Raw genomic sequence first — 20,703 nt, 5'->3', positions numbered from 1 at the left:
CTGGAAGGGCTTGGCTGCAGGGTCCCAAAGCCTGGCTGCATTTCCCTCTTCCCAGCTGCTCTGCTTGGCGCTGGGGCACCCAGGCCCTGCGTGGTGGTACCCAGGGCAGCTGAAGGTGGGGCTGAGCTCTGGACTGGCTGATCTGGGGCTGAATGAGGAGCCCAGGGCACAGGGGTGCTGCACCTCTGGCATGGACCTCTGCCCTGTGTCTGTGTCCCGGAGGATGCAGTGATTTGGCATCACAGCCAGGCAGGGATTGCATCAGGGAATTTGGCTTCCTGGCTGAGTTTTGCAGCCTGCTGTGGGCTTGGTGCTGTGCAAGTTCTGCTGATGCTTCTCTTTGTGGTTGTTGGAGCAGTGGGGAACATGCTGGATGTCAGGCTAAGTGGCAGCAGGCTCCAGCCCTCTCCAAAAATGATGCAGCCTTCACTATTGGCATTTTAAAGGAGCATTTCAAGGATGCCTAAGAGCATTTGGTTGCATGCAGTGCTCTGAGTGCTGTACAGATGCCCCCAAACAGCAGCCCCTGCCCAGAGGTTTCCATCAGAGGGCTGGGGTGTGAATTGCAAACCCTGCAGTTCTCCCAGCCCAGCACCAAGGTCACTGGAGGCTGATGTGCTGCAGTCAGGAGTGGGTTAAAGCACGAGCAACCTTGCCTGGCACAGAAACCTCCTTCTCCTGCTGCCCAGCCACAGAGCAGCTTCTGTTCTGCAGCCTGACATCAGCGCGGCCGGGACGCGAGTCGCGCTGGGAGCCAGCCTGGGCAGCTGCCCCCCTCCCCACCCTCTCGTGGGGGTGAAGCCCCTCCTGGGGGGGTCTGAGCCCCCCCTCACCTGTGCAGCACCTGGCCTGTGTCAGCCCCAGGAGCAGGGCATGACCCCACTGGGGCTGTGTGAAATCTGGCATCCATGCCTTGGCACTTGTGCTGTGGATTTGGGGTACAAAAAAGAGGAATTAAGGCCTGATTTGGGTTTTTTTTCTTTCCAAAAACCTTTTGTCTAATAGGGAGAATCTTTTGTCTAATAGGGAGGAAGAGTTTAAGATGAAAGGCTCTGGAGAAAGATTGAAATGCTTGAAGGAGGAAAGTTAACAGAGAAGTATGTTCAGCTGAAGCAGATGGGTCCCCACTGCTGATGCTCAGTCTCCTTTTCATGTCTTCCCAGTATAATCCTTTATGCATTTAACATTACACAACTCCGTGTCAGGACTTGCTCCAAGAAACCTTTCCCCATCCTCTCCTTGGAGGTTTGAGGGAAATGCAGTCATTGCTTTAAAACAAATGACTGCTTCTTCTTCTGCCTTGGTGTGCCCTGGCACTGCTACCGTGGGAAGTGGATGGGGGCAGATGCTTTGCAGGTCACTTCTGCTCTCTGCAGCCTCACCCAGAGCAAAGCAAAAACTCACTCAGTGAGTGAACAAATATTAAACCAAATTACCTTGGAATGAAATGGATCCAATTGAAAAAATCCACTCAAACCAGCAGCAGATCTGAGCCCCAGGCAGACTGACAGCACCCGCGGCAGCATCCCCAGTGGGTTTGGGAAGGGCTCTCCTGCAGAGCTGCCTGTGCTGGGTCCCAGCCTCGCTCCCTGTCAGCAGCCTCACGATACAAATGGTGTAAACATCAAACAGGACTTTGCTGCAGTAAAGACAAGGCACATCAAAGGGCTGTTTAGCAAACTAAACTCAGGAGGAGGACGCAAGGGGAGATGACAGCATGGTTTGTCTTACCATTGTTTTTCCTTGTGCAAGGGAGCAGGGCTGTGGCAGGGACCCACACGTGGCATCACTGCCATGCCAGGATGCGCTGACATTTCCACAGGACTGGCATCACATGAGCAGGAGCTGGAGAAGCTTTCAGTGCCTTTCAGGAGCTTTGGAAGTGCTGATTCAGACTTGGTGCAGACCCCTCCGAAGGAGTACTGCCGCCTCCTGGGGCTCTGTGGGAATCAAGGGAAGATGCTGCACCACTTCCCTGCCTTGATAAGGATACACCGCACAAAGTCGCCGCCAAAAGGCAAAGGAGAGGGCTCCAAATGCAAAAGCTTGTCTTTTAGAGTTAAATTTGGTGCATTTTTATTTTTTCCATCTCTCTGAGCTGTGGCATCAGGCCAGCGACTGCTGTTATGCTTTCCAGGAAATCCATGAACATTGCAGTGACAAAGTGATGGGGCGGTGATGGAGCTTACAGATAGCTGCTGTAGGAAGAAAAACATCTAGCAAAGAGAAAAGCTCTGATGTCTTCAACTCCCCTAAAGCAGAAAAGCATTTAGGCAGCCAAAAATTGCAGGTGAGAACCTGTGGGTCTGAACTTAGGGGAGGAGGAGCAGCCGGCCAAGCAAGGCATTGGCAGCCAGCCCTGGGAGGGGGGTAGCACCACTGCGAGCTAAAGCTGGATGCTCACAGCTAGTTTAGGATCCAGCTGTAATTTTAACAGCTGGTTCTGTCAAGCTGCCTTCAGCATAGCTCTGATCCAAGCTTCTATAATTAGGCAAGGAGCAGCAGCTCTTGTGCAAGGAGCGAGGCAGCAGCGATGCTCAATGCAGGGGGGGCAGAGCAGCGTGGGTGTGAGCCTTGCTGAGAGGGTAAGGGCTGCCCCATGAAATTTTAAATAGTTGGAGGTTGGTCTTTTTGTTTTTCGGGTTTTTTTTTTTTTGTTCTCCATCTAAGGGCTTTGTGCAAAATATTTCGTTTGGGGTTTTTTCCCCACTCTCAAAAAAGCACTCCTAAGAAATGTTGTTTTGTTTTGTGTCATCCTTTAACCGAAATATTTACATTTATCAACTCAAATCAAAAGCATTGAACTTGTGGTCAGTTTGAGGTTGGTTGAATTTGCTGAACTAGTGCAGTTTCTTATGGGTGAGGTGGTCTGAGCCCCTCCAGCCTGTGGCAGCTGAATGTGCTGCCTGTGTTTTGGGGTGTGCCCTGGATGCTCCCTGGGGATGCCCTGAGTAGTTCCCAGGAGAGTCAGTCCAGCTGCTGAGGGTAGACTAAGATCAATGAATGTGTGAAACACCCCAACTATAATTATCATGACTCACTCCTGTCCTTGAGCTTTCCCTCTTTGAGGTCAAGCAGCTTGAATTAGTGTATTTTGATATTGCTCAGGCTCCCTGTTCCTGTAACCTTGAGTTTTTGCAGTCAATAAATGGACCTATACCAACTGGAGGCAGCTGAAGAGAAGTAGAAGGCTTTGTTCTCCATGTCTTGGATGATAAACATTTAAGGAAAGAATAGGAGAATCATCTCTTTGTATTTTCTGTGCTTTATGGGGGTAATTCTTGGTGCTCCAGTCTGGTGTTTCTCAGTGATTTTACACTGTGCACATTCACATTCCCTGAGAAATGACACAGGAGCAAAAAGCTGGGGCATCTTTATTCCATTAATGAGAAGGGAGCGACCAGGAAGCAATAGGATAACAAAGAACATGGGAAAGGCTGTTTTCATGGCAACTCATGGTACTTTAATTCAATTTCTACTACAGAAAGATCCGTTTTACTTTAGAGACCTGCACAGGGCTGGGCAGTTTCTGTCTCTCACCAGATAAAGAACATTCTCCAGGGTGAGGTCATGTCTTTTTCTGGAGTTTGCCAGAGATGCAGCTGAGTTAGATCAGCCTCAACTCTGAACCAGAGCATTTGCTGATGCTTCTTTCTTGCCAGCACCAGCCCACACCCACCTGCATTTTCCCCCTGTAGTGAACTCACCCGAGTTTTCACCTTGAAATCTGCAGAGCAGCAGTGGAGGAGGTGTCCACACCCCACTGCTGGGATGCTTACACTGAAATGGGACAGGGAGGTGCCTCCCCAGCTGAATGGGACTGGTTTTACAAATGCTGCTGCTGTTGAGGTGCAGACACAGCAGCCACCTCCAATTTCATAACCAGGGCAGCCCCTGAGGGACACAGGCATGGCAGTAACAAACAGAATATCCAAAAATACCTAAAAGACAACGAGGCTGCTCAGCAGGGAGTGAATTTCGAGCTTTCATGCATTGCAGAGGGTGGGAGAAAATTTTAGCCTAGCTAAGTCAATGGGAATTTTGGCCAATGATTTATTGGGACAGAATTTAGCCTTGATTTATATAATTCCAGGAGTTCATTAAGTGGGATTATGCTGCTCCAGGGAATGGGAGGTGATAGTTCTAGAAAAATCAAGGTGTGCAAATGTCCTTGTGCAGCCTGGAGGTTTGGCTGTGCTGCCAAATGTTCGTTCCTTGATGCACAGCTGCCAGAGCATCGTGTACCAGCTGATTTCTGGGACAGCTGGAGCACCAGCAGCCAGGGCAGAAATGAGTCCTAAATTAAAAAATTCTCCTTTCCTGTATGAAGTTTTCACTGTAAATGCATTGAACTCTCAATAAAAGACATTCAGGAGGCAATAGCAGCACCACAGCAGATCTGCTCGAAGCCATTTGGATTTCTCTTCAAAGCAGAAAAAGAGGAATGCTACATGTGAGAATGGCTTTCCATGATCTGTGGTTGTATGGAAATGCTGCCTGTGTGGGGGAATGTGTTATTCCAGGATGCCCCAGAACAGAGAGTCCTAAACCCATCTGAAGTCTGTGGTGAACTTCTCTGCTGACTCTTCTACAGCTCTGTTGGGGGTTTAAATTCCTCTCATCCTTGCTTGCATTTATCTGTGTGAGCAGCTGCCTAGGCATTTATCTGCCATCAAAAGCCCTTCAGGCCCAGAGACTGTTTTAGCCTGATCCCTAGGTGTGGTTTGAGGATGCCTGTGTAAAATCCAGACCTTCAGGTGGCTCCTGGTGCTCTGGAGGTGTTTTGGGCAGCTGCAGGTTGGTGCATCCCAGTGCGGTGCCTGAGGAGTGTGTCAGGGTTCCTCGTCCCCTTTCAGTCTCACTCTTTGCTTTCTGCATGAGCCATTGCATGTGGGGCTGCAGGTGGGCTCTCCCTTGCCTTGCAGAGGTGCAGGCAGGACCAGCTCTGTGTGGGCATCCCTGGGCAGGGGGAGGATGGGGTGGGATGGTGGCAGAGCTCCTCCAGCTGCGGGGAGGGAAGGCTGTGGGACACCTGCCTGTGCAGTTCTGAGCAGGAACTCACAGCGGCTGCAGCGAGGGGTTTTTTGGAGTGTTCATGTCTTGCCCAAGGAGGATCCTTGCCCTGTGGTTTGGGAGTGGTTTGGCTGTCAGAGCTGAGCTCCTGAAGACAGCTGCTGCAGGATGTCATTGTGGGTTAGCGCCGCGTGCCTGCCCTCGAACGCTTTCCAGCTGCATCGGGCTCTGAGTGCTGCTGCTGAACGGGATGAGCATCACACTGGCAACCTCCCCCCTTTCATCTGCCTTGGTTATGAAAGTCTGGCTTCAAAAGAGCAAAACCTGAAGGTTATTTACCTGTAACAAGATTTTTTTCTCCAAGCAGCCAACGGCTCCCAGGTGGGTGTTGCAGGGATGCCACTCGAAGAGGAAGCATTTGATTTCCAAGTAAAATTAGATTCCACATTCAATTCTCAGCAATGTAAGTGCAAGGCTTCCAGTAAAGGCATTTTCTGTAGCAAGGGGTTTTAACATCTCCCAGCAGATACAATCAAATTGTGCTTGCAGCAGCCAGCTGTGGTCTTATCTTTAATATGTAAACACTTGCTCAATAATTAAGTTACCACGGAAGTTGTACTGTATCGATGGTCAATTATAAGATAAACTGATAAAAGGGAGGATGTGGCTGTCTTCTGTATTAAACCTGATGTGCCTGCAGCAGTCAGGTGAAGACTTGGGAACTGTATAATTTGTTGTTTTCTCCTCATACTTGCTCCCACGCAGCATTTTCAGAGGAGGTGAGTGCTCTCTGGGAGATCAATACCACTCTACCAAAAGGAGATTTTTCTCTGGTGAGTGTCCTTTGCACCACCTCACCCTGCAGTGGCTTGCCCAGTGGCTGTGATTTCCCATTTTTTATGGCACTGATGGCTCCCCCAGCTCTGCAGAGGCACCTGTGTGCCCTGTTCCTGCTGCACTGGGGCACGAGGTGATCCCATCGGAGATCCCTCCGAGAGGATGAATGGCTGTGCTGATGTCTTTGTCACCTGAGAGCTGCTCCGCGGGGAATCCTAACATGTGATTAAAGAAACCAGTTAAAAACAGCTTAGGAAGCTGGATTAGGTACATGATCTCTTATTATGGCTCCTTTCAGCTGACAACCCGGTGAAAGAAGGGGGGTCTGGATTACATGGAGAAACATCAGACTTGACAGGAGTGTTTTCTGACTGTTCAGCTTAGTGGTGTCATGTACAATTTTAATCAGATTTAAATAGTGGCAAACATCACAGGCTTAATGGATTTCAGCTTTATTATTGGGGCTTTGCTTAGAAGCAATTTGGATTTTCAGCTGTGGGCGACCAATGCAAGTGTACTCACGTTTGAGTGGGACTGGAAACCTGGGGATGGACATTGCATTTAAATGCCTCATGCCTGTGTGGGGCACAGACCTGTCTTCTTTCTGTCAGCCTCAGGATCTGGATGTGTAGTTGAGCTCAGCCCCACGATCCTTCCACAGAGATGGTGCATTTGGCTCCATTGTCCACACTGATCCCAGCAGCTGGGGAGCACCTTCTTCCATTACAAAATCAAGGTGACAATATCTTTTTGTAGTGATCTGGAGAATTGGTTTTCCATGCTTGGCTTCAGTCTTGGAGTTGTTCCTCACATGATCTGAAATGATCTCTGTCCTCTGCTTTAGGTGTCATGGGCTGTTCTTGACCTTCCCGTGGTGAGGCTTTGTCTGGTCTCTGCTGTGCCAGTTTGGGGTGTTTTGTCTAGAGGAAAAATCCCTGGGGCACTGACACCTGCCTTTCTGCAGAGATGTGGTCCTGCCTTCAGACTGAATCTTTTGGGGTGTTTTTTTTTTTTTTTTTTTTGTTTTTTTTTTTTTTTTTACATTGTGGGATAAGATGCTGTGGAAGAAATCAATATTGAAGGTGGTTTTGTAAAATAGTGTTGACTTTGCTCAGAGGATTGGTCTGACTATCAGAGGCAAGTTACCATTTCAGGACCTGTTGGTCACTGAGGTCTGGTCAACTGCTTGGTGCTCCAGGCTCTGCGTGAGCAGAAGTAGGAAAAAAGGAACATCAGCATGCAAGTTCTCCTTTTATCAGTAAAGAGAAGTGTGTGTTCCTAGGCCCTTTTGTTTTCTGTGCCACCTCACACCACCAACCTGAGGTTTCATCTACTTCCAGCTCTGAGCTGAGCACTGGTGAAGATGTTTTTCCTCAGAAGGCCAAGGAGATGTCTGTACAACATTATCTGAATCATCCACTAAATCCTGGCTCTCTGTCTGCTGTAGCCATTCAAGCACTAATTGCCTTTGATTAAGTCAATCGTTTGCAGAGTGAGTGGGTTAATTGGGTATTGTGGAAGCAATCAATCTCATCAGCTGCTTGCATCCATAGCTGAAGTGACAATGCAGTGGGACAATAATTGTTTTATGAGCTCCTGGAAGGCAGCAGAGGCAGACTGGATGACAACATGAAACCCTTCTCTGCGAAATGGCCTTTAGGAAAGGTAATTTGAATGCTAAGTGCTCGTTAGGAGAGGGCTGATTGATTAGGAGCTGGGAAATGTTGTGCCTCTAGAACGTGTGCGCGCAAGAAAATGGTGTGAGCGTCAGGGTGCTGCACATGGGAGTTCTTGGGCTCTTTGGCCTGGCTGGGTGAGGTGTGAGGAGGATGTGGTGTCCTAAATGGGGAGAAAAAGTTGTCTTCAGGGAGGTGGAGGGAGATCATTCCCTTCTCAGCCTTTGAGCTGAGCTGGACACGCCACCACCACCCTGCCTTGGGTGCAGCAAGCACTGACCTCACGGGGTCCTGGGCTGGAGGATCACTGAACTCATCCTCGTTTGCTGCTGGCTGAGGCTGTAATTTCCAAAGAACTGAACTCTGCAGGGGCTGTGGTGGCTCCTGGCCTGGTCAGTGCAGGAGGACTCGAGGGGGAGGATTTCCATCTCAGCACCAGGGGCCTCCTGCCATGGGGATGCTGAGACTTTTCCAGCACGGCTGTATCTGCATTGCTCAGCGTAGGACCTGCAGGAATGGATTATCCAGAGATGGCTGCAGAATTATTGCAGGGAACTTCTGAGCTCCTCAGCACAGCTTGCAAACAGGCAAAAAAAAGCAATCTGCTGGTGCTGTGCAGGGGAGCAGGGTGCAAGCTCTGAGGGATTTGAGGACCTGGACCCTGCTTGCATCTGGGGGATCTGGGCAAAGAGTGATGTTTTCATTCCATGAGCAAACTTAATATTCCTTGGTTTATGGCTTCTATTGGAATGCAAATTCTTAAAGTATGCAAGTTGAAGTCATTGAAATGTCTTGCTTTGATGGTGGCTGTGTGCTGCAGGAAGAAATGATACAAGTTAGAGCAGTCAAACCAAACCATTTACACTGGCATGGCTAAACAAGAGGTGCACAGTTATTTTTGCAACCCTATTCAAAGTCCAGTCTGTAAGGAAAATACAGAATATGCCACCTTCTCCATCCAACCCTCTCACTGTGGGCAGCAGGGTTTATTTCAGAGGAATGTCCTTCAGACTCTTTGTTTGAAAAGGAGGTTGTGACAGGGGTCAGAGGTGATGTGTGATGTCAGGGATTCCACACTCAGCTGCTCCAGATAATTATGCAGCTCCTTAACCTCTCAGAAGAGGTGGGCACACGTGTCCAGTGAGTGCCTGTCCCCTGTCCTGCCCTAATTAACACCTGACCGTGCTAATGGAGCAGAGTGCTCAGCTCTGACACTCAGAGGAGTGGCAACGCACACCCTGCAATTTTAGCAGCAGAGGGAGGGAGCTGGATTTGAATCTTCTCCAAAGCTCTGAATCGGGGTCAACGCACTTCAGCTGCTGAGAGGAAGGAGAAATGGCTTCTGTAGGAGGAGGTGCCCTGCCTGAACTCCAGGAAAATGGATTACATGCACAAGTACATTTTTTTTTCTCTTATGCAGCCCCCAATGCTTTGTCTTGCAGTGAGACAAGAAGGCAAGAAACCACACAGTGGTGCATTTGTGTGGTGTTGGATACACTCAGGCTTCTTCTAAAAGCCTGGAACCAGACCTGGTGTTACCACAGCCCTAGAAACATCATGGAAACAAGCAGTTCTGTTGCCTCTTTCCAGGTGAAACTGTGAAATAAGGAGCCAAAGAAACTGAATATCAGGCATGGTTTTAATTCCCAGTTTTGAATGCCTGGCTTAGGATGACAGAAAGAGAAGTCCGTGCCCTGTGGTTTTTGCAAGCCAGTGGATCTGCTTGTCCTCCTTGCAGGAGGGATTTTTCTTCTCTGAGAGCAAAGAGTAAAGCTGAGCAAGTGATTTTGGGTACTTCCTGTAATCCACACTCTCAGAGACCAAACCCCATCATTTACTAAGCTCTGTAACAGCCTTCTGAGGTGGGGAAGTAGCAATATCCCTCTTCTTTAAAATGGGGAACTTGAACCAAATGCTGGTAGGAGTCAGATGGAAAGATGGTGGCTACAATAGATGTTCTTTATACAAAATCCTCTCCCCTGCTTCCTCTGCAGGTTCTCAGGCAGGGGAAGGCTGGCCACACTGCTGCTGCCACTTTTATGTGCCTGAAGGAGCTGCAGCCACCAGCCCACCTGAGCTGGCACAAGACCATGCACTATCTCCTTTTCAGTCAGCCAACCTGGTGCCCCTGTTTGCCTTGCCCCAGAGTTTTAGCTGTGGGGATGAAGTAGGTGTGGAAGTGGACGTTCCTCATTTTACCTTGGAAGCCATGGAATGGGTCAGAAATACCCAGCTGGGCTGTGTGCTGTATCCTGTGCCATTTGCTGGCTGGCTTTGACACAGCTGCTTGGTGAGGCTTTTGCAGGAGTTCACAGGTTTGTGCCAGAGCAGCCTGCAGAACAAAGTGATTGGTTTTGCTGCTTGGCAGGTGGTGGCAGTGATGCAGGAAATGTGACAGCAGCAGTGTTAGCAATGTCAGTGGTATTGCTTTATCAGTCTTGCCCAGTCTTGCTTTCTGCACTCGTGGTTAGGTGCTGGTGATCCATGGGATGATACAGGTGCTTGCATCCCTCGTTCTGTGCCCCAGGAGAGGAACAAACATGTTGGTGACACAATGCTGGGTGGTCCAACACAAACACAGAGCAGATGTTGTGGGGCTTGTGGTCGTTCAGCTTCCACCTAAGCAGAGCAGCCCTCACAGAATGGTTTGGGTTGGGAGAGACCTTAAAGATCATTTCATTTCACCCTGCCGTGGGCAGGGACACTTCCACTGTCCCAGGTGGCTCCAAGCCCTGTCCAACCCTTCCAGGGAAGCAGCCACAGCTCCTTTGGTCACCCTGTGCCAGGGCCCCACCACCCCTGGGGACCTGGGTGTGACCAGGTGCCTCTAAAACACAAAGCTGTTGCTGAGATAGTGCAGTACATGAGACAAGGAAGAGAGGTTTATTTTCTGTCTCCAATGCCCTCCAGTGTGAGATCTGTTCCCTGCTGTGCCTCCTGCAGTTGTGTTTCTCAGCACCTTCTCTGGCTGTTTTCTCAACCCTCTGGATCAGGGCTTTGAGGACAGTCTTGCTGACACGCAGTTTGCCTGGGGAACTTGTGTGGGTTCATGTTGGGTTCAAGGGCTGCTCATGGTGGTTTGCACTGATGGGTGTTGACAGGGGTTCAGGTTTGGGCAGAGCAGAGGAGCAGCTCCCAAGGATGCAGCCCTGAAGGGAAGAAAAAAGAAAAAGAAAAGAAGCAAGCAAAAATCTGTAGCAAAGTATACTGAAATCAGCAGCTGGCTTTGTCAGAACAGCCAGGAGCTCTTTTGCTGAAGTGATTGTCCTGGGAAAAGCCAACATGTGAGCCACAGATTGGGATAACCCTTGGTTGTGTTGGGTTTTTGTAATTCTTCCTTGAAGTGAATTTGGATCCTGTGTTTTGACACAACAAGTTGGAAAGAGAACATCAAAATGATGAAATGTCCAATGTAAGAGGGCAGGGAAAACTGGGTTTCCAGGCTGCCTTTGATCCTGGCTCCCAGCCTTGTCCTGGGCAGCTCAGCAAACCTCTCTGGGCTTCCCTCTCTTCATATACAGCCGTGATGGTGCCCACCTGGCAGGGTTAGCAATCATTTGAGACCATCCTTGGGCACACGCAGAGTAATTTTATTCTTCATCCCTTAAATGCTAAAAACTCAGTGTTGTGGAGGGGAGCAAGTGCAGTCAGGAATACCTGCAGCATCCTTCACCACTGATGTGTTTGGGATGGGTGAATGAATGGGAATGGATGAGACCCAGAGGCAGGAGCTGCTCCAAGGTGGGGCCACCACGAGCTGAGCTCTGTGTGCCCAGTGTGCTCTGCTGAGCCACACCAAGCCCAGGTGGGGATTCCTGAAGGAAAGGATGGGCTTTCCCCCTGCATCACCCCACGTCTGTATTTGTATTTTTGTCCTGTTTGGTGTCCTTTCCTCCATGCCAGCTCTCTCCAGCCCCCTGTGAGACATCAGAGTTCCTCAAATGCCAGGCACAGAGAGGCTCTGAAGCCCTCTCTGCTCTTCAGTGGGATGAATAGCAACAGCTTTTGAAGGACTCTCCTGCTGCTCCAACTGGCTTGGCATTAAAACCCAGCACCTTTCAGGAGCAGAAGCCACTTGTCCTTGGCTCCCAAACCTCAGCTCTGAGGAAAAGCTGCTCCACATGCTGCCATTCAGGGAGCAGTTGGCCATCAGAGCCCCGGCAGCATCTCTGCCCCGCGTGAGGCAGACCTGGCACCTGAGAGGTGTCTCAGCTGGGCACAGCCTCCTGGCTGCCTGTGTGCTGCACAGAGAGCATCCCTGTGCACAGCCTGCTCAGGGCACACGGGGGTTTGCTGGTGGAGCCGGGCAGGGAGCAGCACCTGCCCCTGGGTCAGTCACAGCTGTGGCTCCCAGGGCTCTGCCCTGATGAGGGTACAGGCACAGCAGCCTGGGCTGCTCCTGCTCTGCTCTTGGGTGCTGCTGCCCCTGGCTGGGCTTTGGTTGCTTCTCCTTGCTCAGACTTGGGATAATCCTGCCTCCTGTGTGTTGGGAACTCCCCATGTGTGGAGACGTGAGGCTTGATTCCATGTTCTCAGAAAGTTAGTTTATTATCTTATTTTATATATATATATATATTAAAATACTACATTAAAACTATCCAAAAAATAGAAAGAAAAGACTAATCAAACAGCTAGAAAAAATAAAAATAAAATGCTTAACAAAATCTTGTGACTCTCAGAGTCCGATGCAGCTGCATCTGTGATTGGCCATTAATTAGAAACAACCAACATGCACCAAACACAGATGCACCTGTTGCATCCCACAGCAGCAGATAGTTATTGTTTACATTTCTTTCCTGAGGTTCTTCAGGAGAAAAATCCTGGCAAAAGGATTTTTCAGAAAATATCATGGCTGCATCTGTGTGTTCTGCTCTTTCTGACACTGGCAGTGCCCTCCAAAGGGGCTTTTTGCTAGGAAGGTTCCTAGCCAGCCCATAGTGGGATAGGGTTGAATTGATGGGCTGAATGAGCTGTGTCTGCTCCTGCCCTTGGGGAAGATTCTCCCAAGCTGGATGGGTGCACCAGAGAAAAAAATTATCCTTGTCATTCCCAGGTGTATCCAGTGTTGGTCCCTGGGATACTGGGCTGGTGCACACGGGCAGTGATGCTGTGGTGGGCTGGAGCACTCCTCCTGCTCTGGCGGGATGGAGAGGGCTTGGAGGTGAAGGGATTGGGTGGAAGTGGGGTCACCCCCCAGTGCTGGCTGTGGCTGTAGGATAAAGGAGGGTTTGGAGCATCCCATCTGCACCTCTGGGTGGTGGCAGGGTGGGTTTGCAGGCAGCAGGGGGGACAGAGGGCACCCAGGACTGAGCTGCAGCAATGCACAGGGGGCCCTGCAGGCAGCCACTCCTCGGTGCAGAGTGGAGATGTCTGAAGCACAAGAGAGTGAGAGCAGAGTGAGAAGGGCAGGTCTGAAGGAGAAGGCCTGTTCCTCATCAGAACAGCCACACACTTGGTTTGCTTAGCTCTGAAGTCTTAGTTCTTTTCTTAATCCCAGCTCTCTTTTTAAGTACAGCACTTTATCCCTGGCTCTCAGTCACTCCTTTCTGCTGCAGGGTACCGAGAAGGATTTCTCTGGAAGAGGGGACGAGACAATGGGCAGTTCTTAAGCCGAAAATTCGTGTTATCAGAGAGGGAAGGTGCTCTGAAGTACTTCAACAAAAACGATGTGAGTACTTGTGGTTGCTGTGTGCAGATGGGATTGCAGCTGTGAGAGCATCCTGGAACATGGAATTCCCAGGGCACCGGTTTATTCCAATTTCCATAAGCACTGAGTCCCCAGCTGCTCCAGACAAGAGCACCAGGCTCAGCTCACCCTCCCTTTAGTGGGATTGGTCTTGCTCCTCCACCACAGTCACGGAGAGGTGCCCCACAGGCCTGTTCACACATTCCTGTTGCACTTTAGAGCCTGTAGGGCTTTTCTCAATCCACCAGCAGAGGAGTTTTTCTCGGCTCTGTTTCTGCAGCATCCAGCTAACGTGGGTTTCATATTGGTGACTACTTTGTGATGAAAGTGTCACCACCTTGCAGTGGTCACTGGGGTCTGAGTCCTCCTTTGCATGGCATGGCATGCAATCCAGAGGGAAAGCTCCCTGGTTTCCTGCTCCAGTGTCAAGCAGTGTGGAAGTATTTGGCTTTTTCCCCAGAGCATGTTTCATTATTGTGAGAAATGGAGCTATTACCATGAAAATTGCATTTCTGATGAATGGATGGACACTCCACTCCATGTACTGGAGAAAGCCAAGGTGTTTTTTGTGACCTTTGAGTCTCCCCTGACCATCACAGCTGAGAGCAGCCCAGGCTGAGCCACCAGCCAGTTTTCCCAAGCAGTTGGTGCAGTCATGGTGTTGTGATGATCCAGAGGAAGGGAACATCCATCCTCACTTCTCCATGGCTTTGACAGCACCATCTTCCCCTTCAGCTTGGTTTGCTATGGTGCAGTTCCATCTCAGGGAGAAGAGAGAGCCAGTCCTTGCTGAGGGAGAAGTGAAAGTCCCAGCACATTCAGTCACTCTTGGCTGCTCTGACAGTTTAAAGCTGCTTTGCCTCCTTGTTGACCACAGCTGTGGTGGGAATGGTGCTGTCTAGACATCCTCTCTGGGATAGACATCTGCTGGGATTTCCCCACCATGCTCACCCACCAGGGCCGTGTGTCCACAGAAAGTCCCCAAATTCCCAGAGCAGCACTGACACCTCTGCACAGTGCTGGACCACGGCACCACCCCAGAGCCTTCTGCTGCCCATGGAACCACCCCAGAGCCTTCTGCTGCCCATGGAACCACCCCAGAGCCTTCTGCTGCCCCTGGCCCCGCTCTGAAACTGCTGTCACCAAGGGGCTGACCTGTGTTTGTTGGGATGTTTTTTCCACAGTTGCTCTCTCACTTCTCAGTGCAGTCCTGGAGGGGTGGCCAGCTTCTAGAGGCACTTTGTAGGGAGATGGGCAGAGCTGTGGTGCTGCCACTGAGGGTGCAGGTGGGGCTGGGAGGGCCTGACCCAGGCTCCCTCTTGGGCTAACCCACCCTAGAGGTGGCTCTAAGGATTATGTTTGTCCCATTGAGGGGAAAGTTCCCAGTTCAGAAGGCAAGGGGAGGAGCAGAGTCAGCAGCCAGTGGCTCAGGTGAGAGGATGGGACAGGTGGGGACATGGACATGGTGCTTCCCAGCCGTGCACCCGGGTCTGTTGTTGGCAAAGGGGATAATCCTCCTTTTGGTACGTGGATGAACTATCTGTGGGTGCTGGAGAGTCACAAAGCATCCTGGCCTGTTAGCAGTCTGGTTTTGTATCCCTGCTGAGTTTTGCAGAAGGACAGAGCATTTTTCCAGGCTGGCAGGTAGTGCTCATTGACACCCAGGCAGAGTCTCGGATATCTCATTACCAGGTAGTTTTGTGGGCTGGCATTCAGGTGCTTTTAGCTAATGGAGGCCTCAAATAGGCCTTTTTTCTGACCAAGTGAACTGGTTTTTGGTTTGAAAGCCTCTTCTCAGGAATTTGCTCACTCAGCTGTGTTTTCCAGGCAAAAGAACCCAAAGCAATTATGAAGATCGAGCACCTAAACGCGACTTTCCAGCCTGCAAAAATCGGGAACCCGCACGGACTGCAGATCACCTACTTGAAGGACAATAGCACAAGGAACATCTTTGTCTATCATGAAGATGGCAAGGTGAGGCCCTGGAGGTAATGAGAAGGTTTGGGTTGTGTTCCTGGGGGCTGGTGCTGCCCAGAGCCAGCCGGTGGCACACCAGGCTCCAACCGAGGTGGAATCTCTTGGAGGGTGGAAGGGTGAAGCAGGATGCTCAACCAGCTTTGAGAGTGTTTGTCGTGTTCTTCCAAGCATAAAGGGTGGCAAACTGTCTTCTAAGTAAACAGATGCAAATGGAAGGAATTGGAAATTTCTTGCAACTTGGAGTAGAGGATTTTTCAAGGTAGGCTCCTCGGTACCCAGAGAAGGAGGCAGGGTGGATGGAGCATTGGAAGATGAGGGGACTCAGCCCAAAGACTTGCAAAAGGGGAATAAACTGGAATGTAGGAGAAGCAGGGAACTGTTGTGGTGCTGCCCGTCTCATACTTCACAAAATGCAGATATTCGTGTTTGTATTGAAACAAATGCCCTTGTTCAGGTGTCCCTGAAGGGAGGGGTGAAGGAGAGGGCCCGTGGGTCTGGGGTGCTCTTTTGTGGGTCCCAGGGAGCTGCTCCCAAACTTCAAGTGCTTGTCAGCAGGTGCTTCTTCAGCCCAGCCCAGTGTCACTCCAGCTGCTCTCAGGTACCTCCCTGCTGCAATTTAAGCCAGACTAATGAGCAGCAGCTCTTTTGTGGCAGAGTTGCATCCCGCTGTTGTGTCAGAGGCTGTGGTTTGCTGGGCTTTGGTGGTTTGCACAGCGGGGATGCAGTCAGGGCTGTGTGTGTGGGTTGTGCTGCTGAGGTTTGTGCTGGGGGCTGTGGAAGGAGCCTGTCACCGCTCCCACGCAGGGCAGGATGTGCTCTGATGAAATCTGATCATGACCTGGCTCAATTCCCTTCAGCTTCCCTGAATCTGGTCTGTCTCCTTGGCTGCGCAAGGGCTGCAAGAAGATGAACCCCTGGAGTAATCTCCTGTCCTTTGGGAGTGCAGGCTGCCCTGGGACTCACCTGTGGTCCCCTGCTGCCCTTTGCTCCCTCTCAGGCTCCCCCAGCAGCCCCAGTGTGTCCTGTGGACCCCAGAGGTGCTGCCTCTCCCTGGTCTGGTTCTTACATTTCATAGAATCACAGGATGATTTGGGTTGGAAGGGACCTTAAAGCCCATCTCATTCCACCTCCTGCCATGGCAGGGACACCTTCCTCTATCCCAGGCTGCTCCAAGCCCTGTCCAACCTGGCCTTGGGCACTCCCAGGGATCCAGGGGCAGCTCCAGCTGCTCTGGGCAACCTGTGCCACAGCCTCAGCACCCTCACAGGGAAGAATTTGTCAAATCTCATTTGTGTCAATGGATTATCAAAATTCCAGAAAGCAATTTACTGCTGGAAGTCAGTGAGGGTTTCAGCTTCTGCTTTCTGCAAGGTGAAACCCTACCTCACATCATGATCACAAAGATGACCCACAGGTAAATAAAGAAATATGTGTATAACCTCCCAGCTGGTGGCTGTATAAGTTAGCAAATTTTTAACATCACAGCTTATTGTTTGGTCATCATTAACTTCAGGAGTGAATTCTTCTCACTGATCCTCTTTGTGGTGCTGTCTGGAGTGTCCTTAGCTGCTTAGGGTAGGAAAGCAAGTGATAAGTGAGTAAAACCTCAGACAAGTAGGTCAGACTTTTTCAAAACATTGTTTGTCTATGTCCTATTATATTTTGGGTTTTTTTTCCTTTCAACTTGAAGTAGCTTAACAAACCAAAGCAAAGATCTTTAAATTTTGGGAATGGCTATTGGCCACATTAGACCATTTTTGAGATACCCCCCCATTCAGTTCCTTAAAAGTGAGATTTCAAAATTTTCGTGAGCCTTTCCTCCTTACCCAGATCATTTCTAAAGCATAAAAAAGTTTAACTCTTAGAGAAAGCCAACTTCTCCATTGATGTGGTCTTTCCTACACTACAGCGACCTCACCTGAAAGGCTTTGGCAGTGTTTATTTTGGGATTAAGGGTGGCTCACTGAACGCGTCCCTGATGTGATGTGTGAAGCTTCACATGCATTAATGACAGCAAGACACTCAGCATCCCTCTCCTGTGCTCAGCATCCCAGGCAGGGCAGCTCCCAATCTCCCTTCCAACAAACCTTTCCTGCTCCCACGGTCTCAGACCACAAGGCAGTGTTTGAGTGCTCCCTGTGTGGAGCGCTTAAAATTAATGTGGCATTTCTCAGCAAGACCTTCAGAGACATACAGCACAAGCTGTTGGGTCCTACCAGAGATAAATGAATGCGTGAGTTTAAAAATAAATAAATTATAAAACAATTGTTTTGTAGGAGGAAAAAAAATGAAGAGAGTTTTTTGGTTTTTTGGTGTTTTTTTGCTAAGGAAAGAGAGAAATGCCAGAGCTTCTTGGTATCACTCTGTCTGTCCCTAGAGGACTCTCAGACACAGCTGATAGATTGGGATGCAGAGATAAAGAGATGTTAAGCTTCTCTTTTAGCAAAACATTGAAGTGTGTTGCTGGAATTCGGGTGGGCTGCAGGTGCTGCTGGGGTGTCCTGTGGAGGGGACAGGGCTGGGTGGGCAGGTTGCCCCAGGCAGCACCAGCCCAGTTGGGTTTATAGGGTCAGCTCAATATTTCAAGTGCTCTTTTGGTGCTGTTTTTGCCCCTTCAGAGATGTTTAAATCCTCCCCTCTGCAGAAAGCCCCTCGGTGCTGACTGGAAGCTGCAGAGCTCTGTACAGGTCTGGCAGCCTGGAACGGCAGCCGAGCGTTCCACATCCTTCACCTTTTTGCTGTATTCCGTGTTTTTTAGGATTGCTGCTGCTGTGTGCTCTGTCACTGGGTCCAGAGTGACAGGAGAGATGAAACCCAGCAGGATCAGGTTATTTTGTGTGCAGGCTGCACTCCTCACTCTGCTTTTCTTCCTCATTACTAGGAAATAGTGGATTGGTTCAACGCCATCCGGGCAGCACGCTTCCATTACTTACAAGTGGCATTCCCTGGAGCCAGTGACTCTGATGTGAGTGTTCCTGCTGCATTGGTTGGGTGGGGTTTTTTCCCCCCACTCTCGCTCATTTTTAGCATCCTGTTAACGAGCTGGAAGGCTTGGGGAGTGCTCCATCCTTCGGAGTGTTCTGCAGTTGCTGGGTGAAATGGCTGTGGAGGGATGCTGAGCCCACGTGCAGCCTTGGGGCTGTGGGAGCAGCTCCAGCACTGCCACGCCTGCAGGAGCCCTGGGCACCTGGCTCAGGGGCTGTTTCTGCACTAACAAAAGCCAAAACAAAGGCTGGAAGGCAGCAAAGGTGAGGGCAGAAGGATGTCAGTGCCCTGCCTGAGTTCATCTCTACAGGTCAGTGCAGCTGGTTTATAAATGCCTGTGTTTTCCGGGGGCTGGAGCTGCTAATTGTGTTACCCTGGGCTAATGCAATTCCAGAGGCTGCTCTGATGTGCTGCCAGCCAGGGCTCTGTGCTGCTCTTGGGGTGTAACATCACTGTGGTGGTGCTTGTTGATCACTCCCTGCTCCTCCTTGGCTGTAGATTTTGAAACCTAATTGCATTTCCTGCCTTCTGCCAATTATCTGGGAGGGATCCAGTCGTGGCTCTGCAGGGTGACTCTGTCCCTGCGCCCTGAGGAGTGTGGGAGATGCTCCTGGAGGCTGCTGGCTGTGCTGGGGAGCTGCTCCAAGGTGTTTCATGTCGTAGCCTCCTCTTCTGAGGCTGTGGAGGAGCAGGACTGGAGCTCTCGGGCAGAGCTGTGGGGTGGGCTCAGGGCTGGGGCCAGCTCAGTGTGGGTTTTCCTTCCAGTGACCCCCAGACCCCTCCATCTGACACTTTTCTGTCCTCTTTTGTTGCTCCAGCTGGTGCCAAAGCTTTCTAGAAACTACCTGAAGGAAGGATACATGGAGAAAACAGGGCCAAAGGTAGGATCTGAAGCATTTTTCAGTCCCTCCAAACATGAGTCTTGCTCTGTATGGCCCCGAGAAGGGGTTGATGTTGGGACAAACCAACCCTTGCCAAGAGGCAAAGTCATAACTCTGTGAATGTATTTAATGCACTTTCCTCACCTGAGAGACAACATTAGAAAAAAAATCCAAATCTACATCACAAATCCAATGGCCCTTCCTGGTCCAGCTGGCCCAGACCCTGGCTGTGGTGGCTCTGGTGGCCCAGAAGCCATCTGCTCCCAACTGCCCCAGCCCATCAGGCTGCCCCATGTGCTTTGACACTCCTGGGGCATGCGTGCTTAGAGAGCAGCTGTGCTGTTTGGGTGTGTCATCTGGCATTTTTTGACTCCTCAGCAAACAGAGGGATTCAAGAAGCGATGGTTCACCATGGATGACCGAAGGCTCATGTATTTCAAAGATCCCCTGGTAAGATGAAGGTGTCTGGGCTGCCTGGGGGAATTACCTGCAATGCTACTAATAATAGGAGTAATAGCAGTAATAATTACAGTAATCATCTGCAGCAAAATGCAGGCTGGTGGGAGAGACAAGAGGGCACAGTGCTGTCACTGTTTGGTGGCTCTGCCTGGTGTCCAGTGGGCAGTAACCCTATAAATACCAAAACCACTTTGAAAGCCCTGTCCACCAGATATTCTGCATGTGGATTGTGGCTCCCTGGTGTTGGTGCTGTACTGTGAGTACCCCTGGCTGAGGAGCAGGGCTGTGGGTGGTGCTGTTGGAGTTTGGCTGATGGCCTTGTGGCTGCTACAGGATGTGAAAAACACCTATCACTTGTTTTTAAAAAAATTTAAAAGTTTAATAATAATAAAATGGTTATAAAAATAGCAATATAATTAGAGTAATAATAATGTGGACAATTTGGATTAGGACAATATGAGACAATAAAAAACAAAGAGTTATGGACATCCAGGTACCTTTTTCTGGGCAAAATAAGCCCAAAAAAGGACACATGTTAACAGAGGATTAACCCTTAAAAACAGTAGCCTGTTGCATATTCATACAATGCATACAAGATTTAGGTGTCCTGTGGTTGCTATCTGGTGCAAGTAGCTCATTCCTTTCTTAAATTAAAAAAAAAAAAAATCCCACATACACAGCTCCTGTTTTAACATGATGTTACAACCTGAAACTATATTTAACACACTACTTGAGAAAATCAATGCAGCATAACTTTCTAACATAACATGTATAATATTCATCCTAATATTTGCCAAAAGCCAATCATAAAATGCACATTTTTCACAAGGACAAGCTGTCCTGGCTGCCCGGGAGGCTGAGCTCCCTTCACCCTCACCCCTGCTGTCTCCTAGGATGCCTTTGCCAGAGGGGAGGTTTTTATTGGGAGCAAGGAGAACAGCTACAAGGTGCTGGAAGGGCTGCCACCATCCACGCAGGGGAACCACTGGCAGCACGGGATCACCATCGTCACCCCGGATCGGAAATTCCTCTTCGCCTGCGAGACAGAGGACGACCAGCTGGAGTGGATCACCACCTTTCAGAAGGTCATAAGCCGGCCAATGCTGCCTCAGGAATACGCAGGTGCGTTCCCTGGATGTCAGCCCTGGCCTGCTGTGTGCCCTGGGCTGGAGGATGGGCTGGCTGGAGG

At 50.1% G+C, this 20,703-nt stretch overlaps 1 protein-coding gene across 1 annotated transcript in view; it reads left to right on the top strand.

Annotated features, from left to right (window-relative positions):
- The window catches only part of ADAP1 (ArfGAP with dual PH domains 1), a 52,517-nt gene that overhangs the window by 30,246 nt on the left and 1,568 nt on the right, over positions 1–20,703 (top strand). Inside the window, exons 5-10 of the mRNA XM_041401476.1 lie at positions 13,082–13,194; positions 15,040–15,186; positions 18,071–18,154; positions 18,993–19,055; positions 19,434–19,505; positions 20,408–20,636. Of these exons, the coding sequence (XP_041257410.1) occupies positions 13,082–13,194; positions 15,040–15,186; positions 18,071–18,154; positions 18,993–19,055; positions 19,434–19,505; positions 20,408–20,636 (708 nt within the window). The remainder of the gene's footprint in view (positions 1–13,081; positions 13,195–15,039; positions 15,187–18,070; positions 18,155–18,992; positions 19,056–19,433; positions 19,506–20,407; positions 20,637–20,703) is intronic.

Source organism: Onychostruthus taczanowskii, unplaced genomic scaffold (assembly GCF_017590055.1).
Source record: "Onychostruthus taczanowskii isolate IOZ18803 unplaced genomic scaffold, ASM1759005v1 scaffold19, whole genome shotgun sequence".
Taxonomy (NCBI): domain Eukaryota; kingdom Metazoa; phylum Chordata; class Aves; order Passeriformes; family Passeridae; genus Onychostruthus; species Onychostruthus taczanowskii.
The sequence above is the reverse complement of the archived record's forward strand: the minus strand, read 5'-3'. Positions and strand labels throughout refer to the sequence as shown.